General features: G+C 39.2%; 1 protein-coding gene across 1 annotated transcript in view; it reads left to right on the forward strand.

Moving 5' to 3' along the window:
- The window catches only part of diaph2 (diaphanous-related formin 2), a 393,291-nt gene that overhangs the window by 132,597 nt on the left and 240,693 nt on the right, over positions 1 to 20,001 (forward strand). Inside the window, exons 14-19 of the mRNA XM_059515857.1 lie at positions 2,095 to 2,213; positions 3,345 to 3,409; positions 4,777 to 4,881; positions 9,055 to 9,117; positions 12,660 to 12,995; positions 18,193 to 18,307. Of these exons, the coding sequence (XP_059371840.1) occupies positions 2,095 to 2,213; positions 3,345 to 3,409; positions 4,777 to 4,881; positions 9,055 to 9,117; positions 12,660 to 12,995; positions 18,193 to 18,307 (803 nt within the window). The remainder of the gene's footprint in view (positions 1 to 2,094; positions 2,214 to 3,344; positions 3,410 to 4,776; positions 4,882 to 9,054; positions 9,118 to 12,659; positions 12,996 to 18,192; positions 18,308 to 20,001) is intronic.

Consider the following 20,001-nt stretch of genomic DNA (forward strand, 5'->3'; position numbering starts at 1 on the left):
GCGGAAGGAAGACGTTGGGCAATAACTCTCTAAGACTCTCTAATAGAAGGTAGATCAGAGGAAGAGTATATGGAACACATCTTCTACTTTTGGCTGTGACTGATGTGAAGATTAGATGGGCAGTGTGGAGCAGGGGTTGGATGGGAGATGAGAAGCAGACAGTCAAGGTGCCAGACTGCGAGAGAAGGAAGGATATGTGGGGTGTGACAGTTCTGGGTCAGTCGTCTCCTTCCCGGTTCTATCCAGCATGCGGCAGTGGTGGAAGCCAGGATGTTGAGAAAATAGGGAAGCTTATTGAGATAATGAAATGGTGTACATCAGTGACAGGTGGAAGCTTCGGGCCTTGCCACTAAGCCGGGCTCAGTGACACTCTCAGCCCTATCAGTTCCAGCCACCCCGTCCGCCCCCTCTGCATGCTTATTACACATCGCTGCCATGTCTCTTACAACAAGGCCTCGAATTGGCAAATTGTATGAATATGATTATTTGTGTATGTTATTTGTGCATGTTATTTGTCATTGAGCTTGGAGAGACATCCAATTATGGTTATTCCATATATGTAGTAAGGTTTCACAGAATAAAACCGAACAAATAAAGTGTAATGATGTAAATAAAAACAGTATTCTTCCGCCAAAAAATTTGGTTCCTCAGAAACAGTTGTGGTTCCAACAAAGTGGTTGCCCAGCAACACACAGACGTAAACAAAGGTGTATGTTTGTACTAGTGTCATTTACAACGGCATCGAATGCTGTCTGTTTTAGAAGTATCCCCCCACCCAATCAAATATTCATATTTTGTTTTGGCTTTATTCCAGCTAATAAAAACAGTTTTAATAACTTACATGCATTTGTACTTTTTTTATTTTTTATAAATATTTGTTGCTTTTGTAACTAACTGAAGTAAAATAAGTATTTTTTTTCCCCATCTAATATTTGGGATTATTTCAGTTAATGAAAACTACTTTAATAATTACAGTTGTAGTTAACATTAACAGCAATGATTATGAAACATCTGAATGTTTGCATGTTATTATTTTTATTATTATTATTATTATTATTTATTTATTTATTTATTATTTCCTAAAATATTAAATGTGTCACCCTTTGTGGCTGAATTTAGCAGACATATTGTTTTTCTTTATTCCACACAGACCATAATAGCAGCAAATAAAACTGAAATATAGATCATAAGAAAACGTTAAGTGCAAACACACACCTGTTGCGTAATTTATTACTCTGCCAACAAACTCTGCCATTAATCCATTAGCTTATCTATATTCCCCCGCAAATATTGTTTATCAAACAAGAATGTTAGGAGATTAAAAAATGTAATGCTGTAGAATTAAGTGGCTTTAGCTATGAGTTGTGGTGTAATTAGTTAGCACAGAGACATTTTTAAAGTCATGCTCGTTCATTAGAATTCAAAAGCTTGTTTTGTGTCGAGAAGCCGGGAGAAGGGGACGACACATTTCTGGAAGGAAAATTGAATACCTACATGAGACATTCAAGGTCATGCTTGGAACATAATTATTTGCCACTACGGAGCTCGGCTTAAGTCGACATTGTATTTGTTAAATGTCACTCGCAATTAAATTTGGTAATATAACTTGGAAAAGGTCACACACTAAGCGCCGTGGCAGTGTCTAGTCCCAGACCCATTTACTCCCCGTCCCGTCATCGTCACCCCTCCAAACACAAGGCCGTGTTTTCCCTGCCATTGTGCGACTAATTACACAGATTACACTGATTAGATTTGCGTCTCAGGTTTTATTGCTGCCCTTAATTGCCAAAGATGATTGCAAATTAGAGAGGGAACCATGCAGGCCCCGATATCGGTTTGTCTTCACCTTGAATGGACAAAGTCACCCAACCGCTCTCCGGCTGCACACTTTGCCGTTAGTGATTTCATTATGTACCGAAGGAAGCCTTAATTCAATGCCGTGAAATACCATTAAAAGATATGTCTTACCAGATGATTTATGAAGAGCTGTCCTCGCAGGAATGCACAAGGCGGTATTTTATATGAAGTTAACGGCTTCGTCTCTTGTCATACTCTGCCCCTTCACTCTCGCTGCATTCGTACTTTTTATTACAGGCCTCAGTATTACAAGGTGATTGAGGAGTGTGTGTCCCAGATCGTCCTGCACCGCAGTGGGATGGACCCTGATTTTGCCTACAGGGAGCGACTGGATGTGGACTTCAGTCATCTCATTGGTAGGTCTGAGATTAGGTCTCCTGGGTCTTGAAGGAAACGTCTTTGCGTTGAACACCACACTAGACCTCAGCGCAGATCCTTTTAACTTATTATTCCTTGTTACAGCTCAGTTTTCCAGACTATTCAATTCTGTCTTGAACTGTATGGCCATTTGTTAAAGTGGCCAGAACATTTCGGAATGAATAAAAAGGAGTTTCAGGTTTCGGTAAGCAGCTTTAGGTAAAAGGGAGAGAGCAGTATTGAGTTATATCACTTCAATGAAATCCGCCAGAAAGATTTTTGGGGCTTAATGGGATGTCTGGAGCATGATTATAACAATCCTGCACTGGTTCACACTAAATTCTGTTTAACATAACTGTGAAATCACGCTGCACTGATGGAGGTGCAACTGCTGTTGATAAAAAGTTTGTGATTTCCTGGAGTAGATCTAATTATCATTCCCTGGTCCCTATGAGAGCCTTGTCTGAAACACCTGCACTCACCTGACACGTAAGATAAGGTACACTCATTATGCATAAATAAAACATTATCTGCAAAACCTGGCTGGCATGTCATGTCTTATAAACGCAACACAACTTCATCTCTACCGGTTATATCTGCAGTCCTGGACTTTTTTCATTTGATTAAATGCTGTTAGGGAAAGCATTTGTTGCCAGTTGTTTTGTCATGCAAGTTCTTTGACACACAAGGAATTAATAAAATTAGGGTGATGTAAATTTTTGGCCTCTTTTTTTTTCCGTCTTTGCCCCTGTTTTGTGTTTTGTCACTATCACTTTCGTAACTTGCCAACAAAGGCTCATTAAAAGTTTCAGACCCATCTGCAGAAACAAACAAACAAAATTTTTTTTCGATTTTCTTACTTCTTCCCTTACTTTAATGAGTTGAAAACAGATTTTGTGGAGCGCCGTTTTTAAATTTATATCTCAAACCTTCAGAACATAATACAAATCTCCAGAGGGGAGGGGCGAATCAGACACTGACAAGTTCATTTTATTCTGTTCGGTCTTTTGTTCTTTAGATTGTCTTCATTCGGTCTCTGATGTGAAATCTTAAGCATCTTGTTAACAATGCACCTTGTAATTTACATATACTTGTGTATTTTCATGTACCCGACTGTTGGTGTATGACAGATCAGTGTGTGGATAAAGCCAAAGTGGAAGAGAGTGAGCAGAGAGCAGTTGAATTCTCCAAAAAGGTGAGTTTATTAATCACCCTGGGTGCCGCTATTGGTATGCAACCAGGCTGCTGTCACCAAATTTTCTCTCATGAGCGGTGAGACAGCACATTGATTGTTCTCGTCGGATCAATAGCTGGCAGCAGAGCAACATGATCTGTATCAGTGCAAGCGGAATCAATGCTGATGCTCCAATCTGCAAGCTTGTTTGTGCCATACTGGGAACACTATTTACAGGCACCATTTCAAATAGTGTTAAATGCCTCAATGAACAATATAGTAATTTCTTTAGTTGAAACATTTCCTCTGGAGGTTCACAAGGATGCTAACACTTGCTGGTGTTGTCAGTGAAGCCAAGAGCTTTATCCCACAATGGTTTGAGAGTGTATCCATGCTTATGCTCAGCTTCCTGCCCATCTCTGCCAAATGTCAGCCAGATATCTGACACTTGCGGCTTAAAGGCAAAGTACTGTAGAACAAATATTACTGGGTAGCTGAAAACACTGGGTCTTACTAACTAACTGTGTGTATGCATTGGATTGCATCTGTACCATGTTTTATACATGCATATCAGTTTAATAGAATATGATCCATCTAATATTTATATGCACACTGTCATCCGTTTAAAAGTTAGTGCTTTGTAAAGTGTTTTTTTTTAAATGTTTTTGAAAAAAAAGTTACTCATGCTCATCAAGGTTACATTTATTTAATCAAAAATTAAATGAGTGAAAACAGTTTTATTGTGAACTATTATTACAATTCAAAACAACAGTTTTCTACTGTAATGCATTTTAAAATGTCATTTATTATTGTAATGGCAACCTAGTTTTTAGCAGCCATTACTCCAGTCTTCAGGGTCAAATGACCCTTCAAAACTCATTCTAATATGCTGTTTTGGTGCTTAGGAAACATTTTATATTGTTTTTAGCAATGTTGAAAACAGATGTGTTGCCTAATAATTTTATGGAAACCAAATAAAAATACAAAATATATACAACATATTCAGAATAGTTTCAATTAAACAAAGTAAACATCTTTACTGTGATTTTGATCCATTTAATGCATCCTTGCCAAATAATTACTGACCGCAAACTTGGGGTAAATGGAAATGTAAACCATGGGGTAAATGTAAATTCTGGATGTATTCTGGATTATTTAGATCCACATTCATCAACATTACATTTGCACACGTGTTAGATCACTTTGTCAGTGAATAAGGCCCAGACATATGTTGCAGCTAGTAAAAGCTTCAAGGATCAAGGATCCTTGATCAAGATGGTGATGATAGTGAAGGTGGAGAGAGATGCTGAATGTGTTGATGTGTCCTGTGGTTGATGGAATCTGCATGGTTATGTCAAATGTTTTTGTATTTGTTTTATTGTATTCAGTTTGACGAGGAGTTCAGCGCACGACAGGATGCGAAGGCCGAACTGCAGAAGCAGGAGGAGAAAATCAAGGAGCTAGAGTCTCAGATCAACACCCTGCAGGCCCAGGTAACAACAGCTGAACCATAACCCACTGTACATACTATGCTCCCTCTCATCACCACTTTAGGTTCACGAGCAGCCCCATAGGTGTGACCCATTCAGCTGCTCTGCGCTCTCTACCCAAGGTTATCAAACACAGGTTAAAGCTAATGGAAGCTACCGCCGTTGCCTTGCCCCATGTGTTCACCTTTAACATGCATAGTTTACCCCTCCATTGGCACTGATTATACCACAGAACAGATCTGTGGTTTGTTGTACTCTCAGAGGCTTCAAATCCACTGAGGTTTCTCTTATCTTTCCTCATGAGAGCTTTGTAGTTCATATTGCCTTAGAAGAGCCCTTTGTCCTACAGATCTGTGAAGCAAAACGCCTACTTTATCCAGACTATTCTCCAATGGCTATTAGACTACCCGGGATTAAATTATTTGTCTCCCATCATAAAACCTACTTGACGCTCAGCTCATCAAATATCCTGAAAATGAGCTATACTAGCACATTAGGATCACTAGTACTTATTTTCTGTGTTGTGAGGTCATATGAAGCGGTTTTTCTCTGTCTGCTTCAAATGGTAATGCAACTTCTAATGTGGTGGCGAAGGCAGAGACTCTGTTAATTTGGTCAAATTGAAACCTTTTTATCTTTTATCGTGAATGCAGTGGTGCTCTAAGTGGGTATTTTAAGACTTGGGGGATTGTATGATTTAATAAAGGGCCAATCTCCCCCTCAAATTGTTGGATTTGATTTTTCTCAATTGCTCCATCGCAGGCTGTTCCTAGCTATTGTATCAATGCTTTGAGGGATTGCGTTACGTCTTTGGCTCTCACATCATCGTTCCTGTCAAGAAAAACCCTTAGTCCTTCTCCCACAAAATGACTGCTATTTCCTACCAAACCCAATTTGAAACATTTTAGATTTTAGTGCTGCCTTGGGACAAAAGAAGTAGCTTGCTTGCTAGCTTATGGAGTTTAATAGGAGAAAAAAAAAAAATCACAATTTGTGAAGCGCCATCCACGGCGTAAATAGTTTTCCAGAAACTAAATATATTGCGGTCGGAAAAGCCAGCACTTTGTCTTTCTGTTTACTTACCTCTCAGCATTTCTAAGCCCTATTGCCCTCAGCTTCTCCCAACAAGAATCTCCCCACCTTCAAACCTAGATGAGTTGCTGTCATTAAGGACCCTGGCAGCTTGGAGCACCATTCATCCTCACAGATTTACCAAATGGGCACATTAGTGGAGGCGGAGCTGGAATGGGTTACTCCCCGTGCAAATCGGAGTGTCTCTGAGCCTGACACTTCATTTGTGTGCAGTCCTCACCCCTGCACTTCATCTGCCCCGAGAGCCGAATCACAGCACGTTACCCACTCTGCCTCCCTCCCTTCCTCCATCTGCCTCGTCCATCACTTTCTCAACTCCTACACATATTCATGAGCCCAGGCTCTCTTCGTTCTGCTCCTCATCAGTCACCATCATCCCTCCTTTTCTACACTCATTCATGCCGAGCCATATTGCACACACCCAATGTGTCCCTCCTCACGGACACCGCATCCCTGTTAATGACTGCTCACCTGCTCTCTCCTGCTTTGCTTTCCTGGACAGCAGTGTCATTCGGCTGTTGTTTTCCCTGGGTGTCCTTCAGTCTTACCCCAAGGCGATCTCCTTCTCTTTGAAGCTCAGTCATCTCCAGCACATTAACAGGTAGAGGAGCGAAGCGGAGCCCTGGAGACGCATACTCTTTCCAAATGTGCGCTCTGAAGGCATGTTGAACGCTTTGGCTCCGGAACGTTCTCACATCAACAGACTTCTGGTGCTTCTGGTAGAGAACATATAATGCACTCGCTAAAGAAGCACCAGGGTATTAGCATGAGAGTCTTGCACATATCCCGTGGGTGTTTTGGCACATCTGAAAGGGATATAAACTCATAGGTTGTCATGCGCAAAGCTGACAAATTGTACCCTTTATTAGACAGCAGGTGTAAAACTCTTCTCCCACTACAGTTTCACAGTGTTGTCAGGTGGTGGGTGCACAACACATCACCGTGAAAACTGACTAGGCTCACCCACATTTGAACCCACTTGCTAACTTGTTGTTCCTTGGTCGTCTGCTTCAGATGGAAAGAAAAACTTGGTTTCTAAACACATTGAACTGTCAAATTTGTTTTATTAGATTTCAAAATAACAAATCTCAAAATAACATTGTCTCTAAAATAAGCCTTGATAGGTTGTGTTATGATGTACATTTCAAAAGTTGTGAACTAAAAAAATAAAGCATGGCTGTCAGACATTTTCACAATATTTTCTACCATTTGGGTGACCGAGGTTTAAAGGAAAACAAAGAGATGACACTTAAGACATGCTTAAAAAATGAAATAATAAAAGAGCTTTGCACTTTCATTTCATGTATTTTTAAGAGTTAATGAGAGAGCATGCATTATTATAGGACTCCTGCTCAGTTGTTCTGCCAAGCCCAGTTTTAAATGAGCATGTGACCATATTCTCTCTTTTCATTTTGTGGTGGATTGATATTTCCCTTTTTTAATTTGACTGCAGTTGGTTATTGCGTCACATTATGGGCAACAAAGTGCAACACATTTCTCCAGGGTTCCTCATCTCTTGGACATTCTACAGGAAGGGAATAGTGTCAAATATGTGGAATCGAACGGTAGCTTGCTTAATAATTCAGAACCCAAGCAATACTGAGGATGAAATCTTTTGCAGCACCTGATAGGTTTCAGAAAGCTCTGCGGTCAGCTGTCTGTACCAGCATGGGACTCATAACATTATGGTGCAGTGCAGGGCTGGAGCTGCGTCTTATTGCCATTACAGGGATGGATTTGGCAAGGAGTCTGGCGGTAATGATGCCGATAAGGACAGCACTTCGCTTAAATCATAGAGCTGGTCGCAATGTGCCCTGCGCTGTTGCCATGGTCAGTATCAGGGGACACAGCTCAGCCATTCACCTTTACAGGCTGATTCGTTTGAGATGCAGTGCATGTATGCCATCTCTCTTTCTGTCTCTCTTTGTGGAAACGATCACAAAGAATACGAAGATGCTGCTGTTCTTCTTCAGTGTTCAATGTGTTGGCTGCTGTTCTGCCCTTCATATCGTCAAAATAAATACAGCTATAAAAACAACAAAACTTTCTAAACACTACAAGCAAGGACAGCATTTCAAATGTGATAAAGGTTTTCCACTGTCCCCACCATGAACGTATCCATCTTCTTTTCCATTACACGTCTTTAATATTTGATTCCACCCTACACACGGTATGGGGAAACTGCATCATGTACTGTAAGTATATTTTAGAGGAAGTAGAGTATGCTTCCTCTGAATGGAAAAGAGGCTGTTAAGATGTTATTTTTCCCCTTTTCTTTTTTTTAAAGAGACAGCTCATAGCAAGTTCAAAGCAGGAGCAAAGCATCACTGAATCTAAGTGCTTGAACTAAATTTAAAGCATTCAAAAGGCAGTGAAATGATGGGAAAGACTTGAAAAAACAGGATTCTAGAAGCAAATCTACAAGATGCACAACAAGCAATTTACTGCATTTCTGACTCTTGTGCTTCGAACTTTCCTTTGAAATGGACGATGTTGGAACAAAAAGCATCATGAAAATGACTGAAGCCAATAGTGCACAACATTCTGGTTCCAGAAGTAAAAATAATATAAATTTTCTTCATAGGGGAATTGATTGTTAATGATAACCTGATAGTCTTTAAACCTTTAATTTTTATTTTTATTTTTTTCATTCCAATTCTAAAAAGCACTTTTAACTTTTTCATAAAGACTTTCAAACAATCTCTATGGGCAAAAAAGTTTTGGAGCCAAGTCCGCTGAAAAGGTGGGTTGCACTGTTGCGCTCAATTGTGTTTGGAACTGGAACTGTGTCAGGGTGTTTAATGATGTTCCTAATTTCTGAATTCACTCCTGTAAAGCTCACCACAACCGCTAATGAAACCCTGTATTACTTCATTAGTAGGCAAACACAGTGCTTTGATAATGTTCAAGTAGGCTGCTTGCATCCAATTTCTTGCTGTCCCCAAGTTTTATTGCTATGTGACCTTCAAGAAAGTTGGCAGTTGGCTTTTGCTTTATTCTCCTCTTCCAGCTCTGAAATCTCTCTTTGGCTTACTATTGCTCTGTCTGTCTATGTATCTCTCTGTCTGACCCTCACCTGTCCAGTTGACTAGTGAGAGAGACAAGCTAAGAAAGGCAGAGGAAAGCATCAGCGAAAGAAACAGCAAGGTGGGTGTTCTCCCAACCCTTCCCTCCGCATTCCAAGCATGCTCAAAGCAGCCACCCGCTAACATCTTTGAAAATCAGCATTTTATATAACTTCTAACAGGTTGATCAAAGCTGTTACCTCTCACTGATCAGCGAGAGCTTTGATTTTCTGTATTGTCTCAAGACTCTTTAACAGATGCTGTGCAATCATTCATTACAAATGCATGCCAGACAATTAGGCCAAAATCCCTGCCACATATCTAGCATGTAAACAGCTTGTGATGGTGAATCTCACCAAACACAATCTCTATACTGTGGAAACTTCCAGTTCTTAGAAGCTTGAAAGTGTATGAAGCAAGCAGTTTGTCTGTTCCCTTATTTTTAGGTTTGCTAGCATCGTTCTCTACAACATGAGCTACAGGAACAGACTCCCAGAGCCAGTTCCAGCTGGAAGGGAAAATGAAATCCCATCTTCCCATTTAACTAGAGTATTGTAACCCTCAGTAGTAACCGAATCTAATTGAATTTGCCTCTTGCTCATCACAGATGAGATTGGGATGGTTTAATTGTGTGTTAGCCCTAGTTAATTACCCAAACTGTGACTGTTTCTACTCAAAGTGCCCTCCCACCCATTGAGAGTGTAAGTGGATGCTTTTCTCCTTGATATTGTCCTGTCCATATATAACAGATAGTTTCAGACATTCTGGCTGCTAATTAGTGCCACTGAATGATATTGGAGATGGCCAGCAAATTCAGGTCAGTGGCCAGCTAAGACCTTTATCAAACCAGACTTTTTGATGGTAAATTTCTTTTTAAAGCAAGATAGGAAGGGGGGGGGGACTGAGCCCTAAATGAAACCTTTTCCTGTGTAAAATGGGTTTTGGTTAGAAAATTGGTCCAAATAATGGATATTGTTTAAAGGGAATACAGGGTATGGCTAGAGAAAATTGTGTGCCGGATGCTGATTAGCATTCCAGAACCATGGCTGGAGGGTCTGCAGTGTGCCACAAGCTGCCACAGAGGGGCAAAGCGATGCGGAAATGACGGTGCTCTAATTTAGCAGCTAACTTGCTTGCCATTCTCTTGTATTAAACTTAAAAGAGAAAATGGGTCACAACGGGCCGGAGATTGACAGATGCATAATCATGGGACAGGGTATTCGTCAAGGGACCTCAGCTTCCTGCATGATGCTCCTACATCTTTTTAATTTCCCCTCTAATAAACAATCCACTGCCTGCATTGTGTAATCAAACACTCAGTAATGCATATAAAAATGTGGCTCGACGCATATCATTCTCCTAATAAACTGAACTGAGGCTGGAGCGCAGAGAGGGGAATTGCTTTAGAAAATGAGAAACTTTTTCACTAAGCAGTGATGAGAATGAGGCGCAAAGTAAGTTTTGAGAAGAAGGAGGGAGAAAAAGAGAGAAAACTGGTTTGTAATCATCCAAAGGTCAACTCATATCTGGACTATTGGGACTTCTAATTGAAGCATTTGCATATCATTTGTTACTAAAGAGACTTGGCCACATTTTATCGGTGATTCAAAATAGCTGTTTATTCTGTTGCGAGTAGAGCGAGGCTGATTTGTCAGGACATTTACCACCCTCTGTCTTATCAGTTACTGGATGAATTGAGCCCTGATTCCTCCATAATGGCTTGAACTTCAGTTATCTTCAGTTACCAGGAAAGTAGGGAAGAAAAATGAAGAACAAGAAACAGGTATTTGGCTAAAAACCCTGTGGATTGTGGCTCAAGGTTAAGGATCTGGAGGATGGTTCAGAGAGGTCGACTGCCTGCCGCCACCAGTTGCATGAGCGTTCAGGACCGATTACTCTTCTCATTACTGTTAAAGGTTCAGGTGGCTGCATCCTATTCATATGCTCAATCTATTAGCAAATTACAGAGGCAATTTACATGTTAATCAAGTCTAATGGTTTACTCTCATCTGTTATGGTTTATGATTAAACGAGATGAATCAGTCTACACAAAGCGCTTTCCATATTTCATCCGCAAACAAATATCGATACTGTCATCTTGTCATTCGGTGTAATCACAGTTAAGTATGTTCCATACGGAACGAATGAACGCTTATGTCATTATGTCTTAAAAACAATAACATATGATCATCATAAACTTCACCGTGTTTGTTTCTTTTGAGTTATGCCCTCAGTGTCAGTCGCTTTTTCATTCTCCACTGCTAATCTGAAACTGAAATGGCTTTTAAAGTGTGTGTGTGTTTGTGTGAGCCAAGCTTACAGGAATCCTACGAGGCCCATAGAAATTGGTTATACTATGCTGGTGTATAATGCCTGATCCTATGTTCAGCTTCATCTCACCTGCTTTATCTGCATTTTGTTTTCTGTGTACTGAACGTTTCCTGCAAAGGGGTCCACAATGAACTCTTCCCTGACCTTAGAAAAATCATGAGTTATTTAGTTTTTATAAATAATAGTTTTTATGTAATAGTTATGTAATATTTAAAATCTTAATTTTAAATATTAAATCTAATAATAATAATAATAATTTATACATAATAATAATAATAATAATTTAACATTATTAAACATTCGTATTGGCACATGGAGTTGCAGACAAAATTAAATAAGACTATTTTTAAAGAGAGTAAATTAAATATATTAAATAATTGATATTTCTTGATAATTCATAGATTATTAAAAAGTTCTTATATTAAAAGATTTAGTTTAAGGCATGTATTCTTTCGTAGAATTTTATTTTATTTTTTCAGCTTCTCATATTTTATTTGCTCGCCAAAAACCAATTTCTACATGCGAGTGTTACTTGTTGACCCTGTGTTGCAAGATACACCGGATGAAAAAAACCCTCCAGCCTCCACCCAGTAACCGTTCCATCACATATAAATGTAGACTCGCACACATTCACTTTACTGCTTGTGCAACACTTGTCAAATAGCTCCTCTGAGAGCCCAAACACTTGACAGGTGTGCACATTCCAGGAGAGTCTACCGGTCACATCGACTGACCTGCCATTTATTTATTTACATATTCAATGTGACTACCTGCCCCTCAGGAATTGCTGTGTCCCAGTTTCCCCAGTGAGAGGATCAGGCGGTGGGCTCGGGCTCCTTTGAGCGCTGGTCCCTACTTGGCTCTCAGGAGGCGGTGCTCTGTGCGCTAGACAAGCAGATGCTCAGTGCTACTGAGGGAACCAGTGCCCAGAGGGAAGGCCACAGCAGCCCCAAGTCATCCATCTGCTTTTATCAACTCTTATCTAATGCATGCGAGGAGCCCCTCCACCCCTATCTCTCCCCCTCTCGCTCACTTTTTCTGATTTTTAGACCTGTTTTAATGCACTCTTCTAAAATGTAAAATTCAGTTGTTGTAAATACACTGTCTTTTATCCTCCACTCTCCTTTGCCCTTGTCCCACCCACTAGTTCTGATGGAATAAAACATTTAATGGTGATAGCATGGGCCTTTGGGTGTAGAAGCTGAATGGGAGTGGTTAAGTTGAATATTTGGTGCACAGTGCTCTCTTAAGATGCCCTTTTCTTGTCTCTGATTCTTTTTAATCCCTTCCCAGGTTGCGGCGGGACCTGGAGCAGCTGGTGCTGTTCCTCCACCACCACCAGGGGGAATTGCACCTCCACCGCCTCCTCCACCTCCTCCACCACCACCGATTGGAGGCATTCCACCTCCTCCACCTCCTCCTTGTCCTGCATCTCTGGGACCTCCTCCACCTCCACCTCCACCCGGCTGCGGACCTCCACCACCTCCTCCACCTCCCGGAGGAGGCCCGCCCCCACCTCCGGGTATGCCTTTGGCTGCTCCTCCGCTCATTGTCCAGCTGCCTTATGGACTGGTGCCCAAGAAGACCTACAAACCTGAGAGCGTCATGAAGCGGGTGAACTGGTCCAAGGTAAGACAGTGAACATCAGTGGAGCTTAATGGTTTAAATACGCACAGGTTCTGAGAACTGCTTAACACACTCCAAGGTTAGCAGTAAGTTACAAATAGTAGCAGTAATTTAGCCTTCCCAGCGTGTAAGAGGAGGACAAGAAGAAAGGATGAAAAAGAGACTGTGACTCTTTCAGTGGGAGTTGATGGTCCAAAGCCTATGAGTACATGCAGCTTATTAAGAAAGAGCGCTGAGACATGAGACTCACGACTCGCCACTCTGCCTTCCTTTCAAGATATCAGGCCATACACTTAATTCATTAGCTCAAGTGCTCTTGCGCACACATTGCGGTCATAATTGAAAATATTTTTGAGTTAAAATTAAACAAAAAACAAATATATATATAAAAAATGTTGCATAATCCTCCATCGCATTTAAATGTGATTTCTATGGGTCAACCTCTTCACATCTTATTTTTCCTTTTAACTCTCAATCATTAATTTACCCATCACCTTGGGGATTTTAACAGTCTGAAAACTGGATTAATTTATTTGTACTTTTTCATTTTTCATGCTTCTGCTCGACCTTGTAGTTACTTAATGTGTCAGTACAGAGAGGATACACTCAGTCCTATATATACAGTACAGACCAAAAGTTTGGACACAACTTCTCATTCAAAGAGTTTTCTTTATTTTCATGACTATGAAAATTTTAGATTCACACTGAAGGCATCAAAACTATGAATTAACACATGTGGAATTATATATGGAATTATATACATAACATAAAAGTGTGAAACAACTGAAAATATGTCATATTCTAGGTTCTTCAAAGTAGCCACCTTTTGCTTTGATTACTGCTTTGCACACTCTTGGCATTCTCTTGATGAGCTTCAAGAGGTAGTCACCTGAAATCTTGAAGGAGTTCCCCGAGAGATGCTTAGCACTTGTTGGCCCTTTTGCCTTCTGTCTGCGGTCCAGCTCACCCCTAAACCATCTCGATTGGGTTCAGGTCCGGTGACTGTGGAGGCCAGGTCATCTGGCGCAGCACCCCATCACTCTCCTTCTTGGTCAAATAGCCCTTGATGCCTTCAGTGTGACTCTACAATTTTCATAGTCACATAGTCATAAAAGTCATGAAGAAAACTCTTTGAATGAGAAGGTGTGTCCAAACTTTTGGTCTGTACTGTATATATATATATATATATATATATATATATATATATATATATATATATATATATATATATATATATATATATAAATATGGGATACTTCACTTCAAAAAGCTCGAGTCACAAAGCAGGATCCATTTAGCCCAAAGCAGGCTAGTTGACTTTGTGAGGTTTGGAAAATGAGCAAATTACAGTTAGTAATATTATATTGTATGTTTTCTATTTTGTATTAATTCCTTATGTCAAAATACATGTTTGTGGTTACCAATTTATTTGATAAGATTTTTTATTTTACTGCAATCTAAAATAAAACATATTTTAAAATTTTTAAAATGGCAAAGCTGGATTTTCAGCAGGGATTCCTTTAGATTTTGCTGTCACATGATTTTTTTTTTGTAGAAATGTGATTTCCCCCCTACGGTGAATATATTGTTTAAAATAAACAATACAATATAATAATAATAATAGTAGTAATAATAATAATAATAATAATAATAATAATAAACTAACTGACCCCAAACATTCAAATAGAAGTGTGTCTGTATGTAATTAGTTAATTAAATAATAATAATAATAATAATAAATAAATAATACATTTATTTTATTTGCTTGTTTTTATTTTGAACTTAATGGACTCTAGCCATAAAGTATGATTATTAATCACAAATTAATAAATAAGTTGGGTTCAGCGCATTTTTAATACATAAAAGTACTTGAGTTAAAAAAAAAAAAACTATTTTGTTATAAATATGTCAGGATTAGCCATGTTTGAAACATTTGCAAAATAGCTGAGCTAATCAAATTTTTTATATATAGTAAAATATTGAAGATTTGAATAATAGCACCTTATTTATTGATTTATTGCTGTGTCTTTCATACTCTCAGACAGACATGGATAAGGTGATGTCCTGCATGGTAATGCTTCGATCTCTCAGGTGTCATTATGCTGATGTGACGGTGATAGGTGATGGAGAAAGTGAGAGAGGATGAAAATGAGAATGCTAATCAGTTTGATTCTTGCTATTTTAAATCACCCACCGGAGACCCCTCCATCTCTCACAACAGAGGAAAATAACAGTCAGACAGTGAAAGCAGCCGGCAGCAGTAAAGTCGAGAAACACTCCAGCCCCTGCACTCCTCCCGATCTTTCTCTAAAGCATGTAACGGACTTTCAAATAGACACATCGGAGATTGTTGCCTGGAGGTGCTGTAATGTAATTTCTCAAGCCATTAGAACACCCACACAGGGGAGCCGCACTCCTTTATGGAAAAGTAAATGATTGCTCGCATCTGCGGCTAAGACCATTTGGAGCTGCTCACTCTCTGCCCAGAGATGGGTGTAGCTGCCCAAGGTGAGAGGAAGCTACAGTATAGAACAAGGTCACCCTGGCTTAGCCTTGTGCTAATTACTCTGTTTGGAGGAGTCACGGTTTTTTCACAAGTACCCTTGTGAGGCAGCACACTAATGAGACCGTTCGTTTCTCACTCTGTCAGTCTCTCTGTGTTTTCACTCTTCCACTTGGACTTCGTGAGATTGTAAATGTGATCTGATACTGTCCAGTAATGTGGATCATCATTGAGAATGTGTGGCAAAGTAGGCGCCACGATGAACAACTAAACAGAATGTAGTTGAATGTCTACAATTATGTTTCACCACGTTAGTACATATTCAGAATCCTAAACAACTTACTAAACATTATGAAGGATTAAATGAAATGAAATTAAATTAAATTAAATTAAATTAAATTAAATTAAATTAAATTAAATTAAATTAAATTAAATTAAATTAAATTAAATTAAATTAAATTAAATTAAATTAAATTAAATTAAATTATAATTTTATTTAGCTATCTAGGTAAGACTTTCAAGCACAGGCAGAGCACTTATAATTCTGTAGAGAGTGGGTGCTACTCAAAGCAAACAGTTCCACAATCAATTTAAAGATTTATTTCCGAAAACACTTCATACAAGAATGAGCTTATTGAATAAACGAGAGGCATTTCACCACATCTTTGGATTTCCTGTTTTTTGCTACTGTATCATTTTCTTTCAATTATTATTGAGGCTGAGGAAATTACCATATCTCATTTAAAATGAAAGCGAATACAAATGGTTTCTTATCCATAAATCTAGTAACTCCTAGTGATGCTGACAGTTTCACAGCTATTGTATCAAGATTCTAATTATATCCCACAGATTTCTTGAAAACGGAGATATGTATGTGCATGCTGTTGGATATAGTTTTCTACTGGTTGGGCTGCAATTATATAAATTACAACAACAATGTACACTGAGATTAAGAAAGGAATATCTTCTCAGGTGTCATTTCGTGCCAGTCATAACCCGTCATTTTCTTTTCTTTTGGGTTTGAATGATGATGTGTTGATTTCAGAGCAAAAGAATGAAGAAACAAAGATTGATGCATTACACCTTGGGGTGACAGAAACTGAGGTTTGATAATGACGTTAAGAGGATGACAGTGAAATCTACCTATTTAACATGTAGATATCTATCTATCTATCTATCTATCTATCTATCTATCTATCTATCTATCTATCTATCTATCTATCTATCTATCTATCTATCTATCTATCTATCTATCTGTCTGTCTGTCTGTCTGTCTGTCTGTCTGTCTGTCTGTCTGTCTGTCTGTCTGTCTGTCTGTCTGTCTGTCTGTCTGACCACCTGTCTGTCTATAAAAAAAAGAAGTCAAGAATTTGTCTTCAGACACAGAGTAGACAATTTTAAAAACGTAGTTTTGCACTACAAGAATATTTCCTTGGTCCTGGTGCTACTGTGCTTTGGAGACACTTTACTAAAGATGTTGGCGCCATAAACTGGAGACTGTTTTATATGTATGGAGAGTTCTTTCCATTTTCTCTCAGCAAAAGACAACAAAAGCTTTAAAGTCTTAGCTTTCATATTCTAAGCATGCTGATACCTAATTTATTGCATACACACATGTTGGCTTTGACTGTGACGAGTCGCACAGTTGAATTCCCTTATGCTAGTGACATAATGAAGCGGAGAGAATGAGGCATAGATGATGAGGGGGAGGAGGTTACTATATGTAAACCGTAAGGGAGAAAATACATAATTTATACTGCCACCTCTCTCCGCTAGTTTACATCACTTTGATCCTGATTCTAATACAACACATAAACAGAAAAACACACAAGAGATGTGCAAATATTTTCTACAATATAAACAACATATTTTCACAATAAAGTTGCAGGGTTGTCTGGGTAATTAGTAGACTGATCAATTGTGAGAAAGTCCTAATTAAATTATCTGATGCTACCTTAAAAGCATTTTAGAGGTACAGTATATTATTCATATACTGTGAAATGCATTCTTCAATTAAAAAAAAGTTGTTTTTAACTTAATTTAACACTTATGGCATGAAATGTTTGAAAAATACACTACTGCACACAATACAAATTAAAAGTATGAGGTCTGTAAAAATGCATACTTTTATTCAGCAAGCATGTGTTAAATTGATCAATGGTATTATGCCCAAGCAAAAACTAAACTATTTTGCCAAAGCTGTCAATCTGATGTCATCAGAGAAGGTTTTTATTTTATTGTATAGATTTTTATTAAAGATTACACAGACAATGCTTTTTTCCCCTCAGTGGCTACACTAGCACTAAAAAATGTAATAAAAGAATAGAAAATAGTGTAAATTTTGATTTCATTAAAATTCATCACTTTAAAGACTGTTATGTTGTTGCAAAAAGAAAAGAAAAAAATAATAATGCTTGTTAATTTTTTTTTTTTTTTAGTTCTATTCATCAAATAATCCTGGATAAAAATGTATCACATTTCTTAAGCAGCATAACTGTTTTCAGCATTGATATTAATTGCTTCTTGAGCACCAAATCAACATTTTAGACTGATTTCTGAAAGACCATTTGTCACGAAAGACTTGAGTGATGTATGAATCAGGTATGCATGCTTTGCATGTGTGTGTGCTTAAGTGTGCAGTGGTACTTGCTCGCTGTATTCCTGCTGGTGTTTGATGGAGTTTTTCTGTGCTTGCAGATAGTGCCTCAGGAGATGGCAGAAAATTGCTTTTGGATCAAAGTCAAAGAGGTGCGGTTTGAGAACCCGGACATGTTCAGCCAGCTTTCACTGTCCTTCTCTTCTAAATCCAGAGGTAAGGACAACCTGCTTTGCCTCTGCCCAATCACACAGGCACACATAGTTTCTGCTACCCTGATACCCGCTTTTATCCATCCAGACACTGGAAACCAATCGTTTCTGTGAAATCATAATTATCTTCATGAAGCTGTCTCAGTTTCTACTGACTTCCACTTTTTAATGCAGTCTCTAGAATTAGATTAAGTAAGCGTTTAGCTCTGTGCCAATTAGCAGAGCTGCAGAGTTGGAAGTGTACTTCACATTTCAGCACAGAGTCAGTTTACAAAGCATCCCTCTTCCTTCACGGGAACCATACTCTAAGCGGCTGTGGGTTTCGATAGAGGCAGAGGACAGACATGCTTGGTTAGCTTGGCTGCCTTTCCGCTTCACTGGATGCCCCCCGAGAGACAGTGAAGAAGAAAAGAACGAGAGAGAAAGTTACAGTACAGAGAGTTGCACTCTTGTTTTGGCCAGCTTGTTTCTCCGTTTGCTTCCCTTGTTTATTCACACTGCTGGAGAAGGATAAAGTGGATGTTTCCTTCGGCAAGGCAGTACATTGAACATTTGACAGTGAGAGGCCGCTGTAGATTTTAATGCCTGTTTCATAAAGGGGCATTGCAGAGGGCCTGTCAGATATTGAGCACAATTGAAGAGTCTGCTCATGTGTGCAGCGGCGGTCAGATGATCAGTCATTGAAGTGAACTGATATGAGAGCAGATTGACCGTGGTCTGTGGAGTTTGCTAGCATTAGCCCACTGGCAGAGCTTCAGATAACTCCTCTTATTTTCCAGTATCGACATTATATCAGCCTGTTAAACTTCATCCAGCAACACTTCAAGCATAATGTGGTGGTTTAAGATGTGCAGAAGTGCATATGACTCTTGAATATAACCGCTGCTGATTACTACTGGGGTTTGTAGTTCCTCTTCTGAGATGCTGACAAAAACACAGCTTGTTCCTGTGTAGCCAAGCACCTTTTTTAGATATAATTGTTTTTAGGTTTCAGTCGTCTGCCCTTTGTATTGTTTCTTTAGTTTTTCTCTGCAAAGGTGTAGGTTTTATAAGTAAGAGTTGAGGAGTTCCTCAGGGACCCATAGTTGGCTCAGTTCCTATCAATTACGCCTGAAGCGCACTCACTGACTCGACTCTCCCCAGGTCTGTGTCTGAACCCTAACTGAACGTCTTCATGAATGAAATATGCTTTTCTGTGTTTGATAGATGCAGCTGTTCTTTTAAGATGAAGCTAGAAATCTGCAATTCAAGCTTTGAAGAGAGTAAGATGTGATTTGGACCCATTCTGGGAACTTTCACGAAACGAGTAGAACCTTTCTTCCTCGTACCACTTTTAATTCAAAGATTATTAACCAATGGTAAACCTCACCACTCCAAGAGAGTGGAAGGGAAGAGAGAGTACTACTACTGGCAGCCACACTGACTTTGAACTGTCTGCCATCTGATGAGTGTACTGCCAAAACTGCATCTCTAAAATATACTTTCACGGCACCAGTTGGAGGAGGAGGAGGTGGTAGGTGGTGTCTTCACCCTGTCTCCAGCGTTTTTTTTAAGACTAGGTGCAGCTGGCAGTCTCCAGGGATGAATTACTTTATAAGGCTTTGCAGATGCTCGCTTTTACTTCATGCTATAAATCCTCATAGCAGAGCTGGCAGAGCAGTCATTGGTCAAGCTTTGCTTCATTTGTCTGCACAACTG

The sequence above is a fragment of the Carassius carassius genome, chromosome 29 (assembly GCF_963082965.1).
Source record: "Carassius carassius chromosome 29, fCarCar2.1, whole genome shotgun sequence".
Classification (NCBI taxonomy): domain Eukaryota; kingdom Metazoa; phylum Chordata; class Actinopteri; order Cypriniformes; family Cyprinidae; genus Carassius; species Carassius carassius.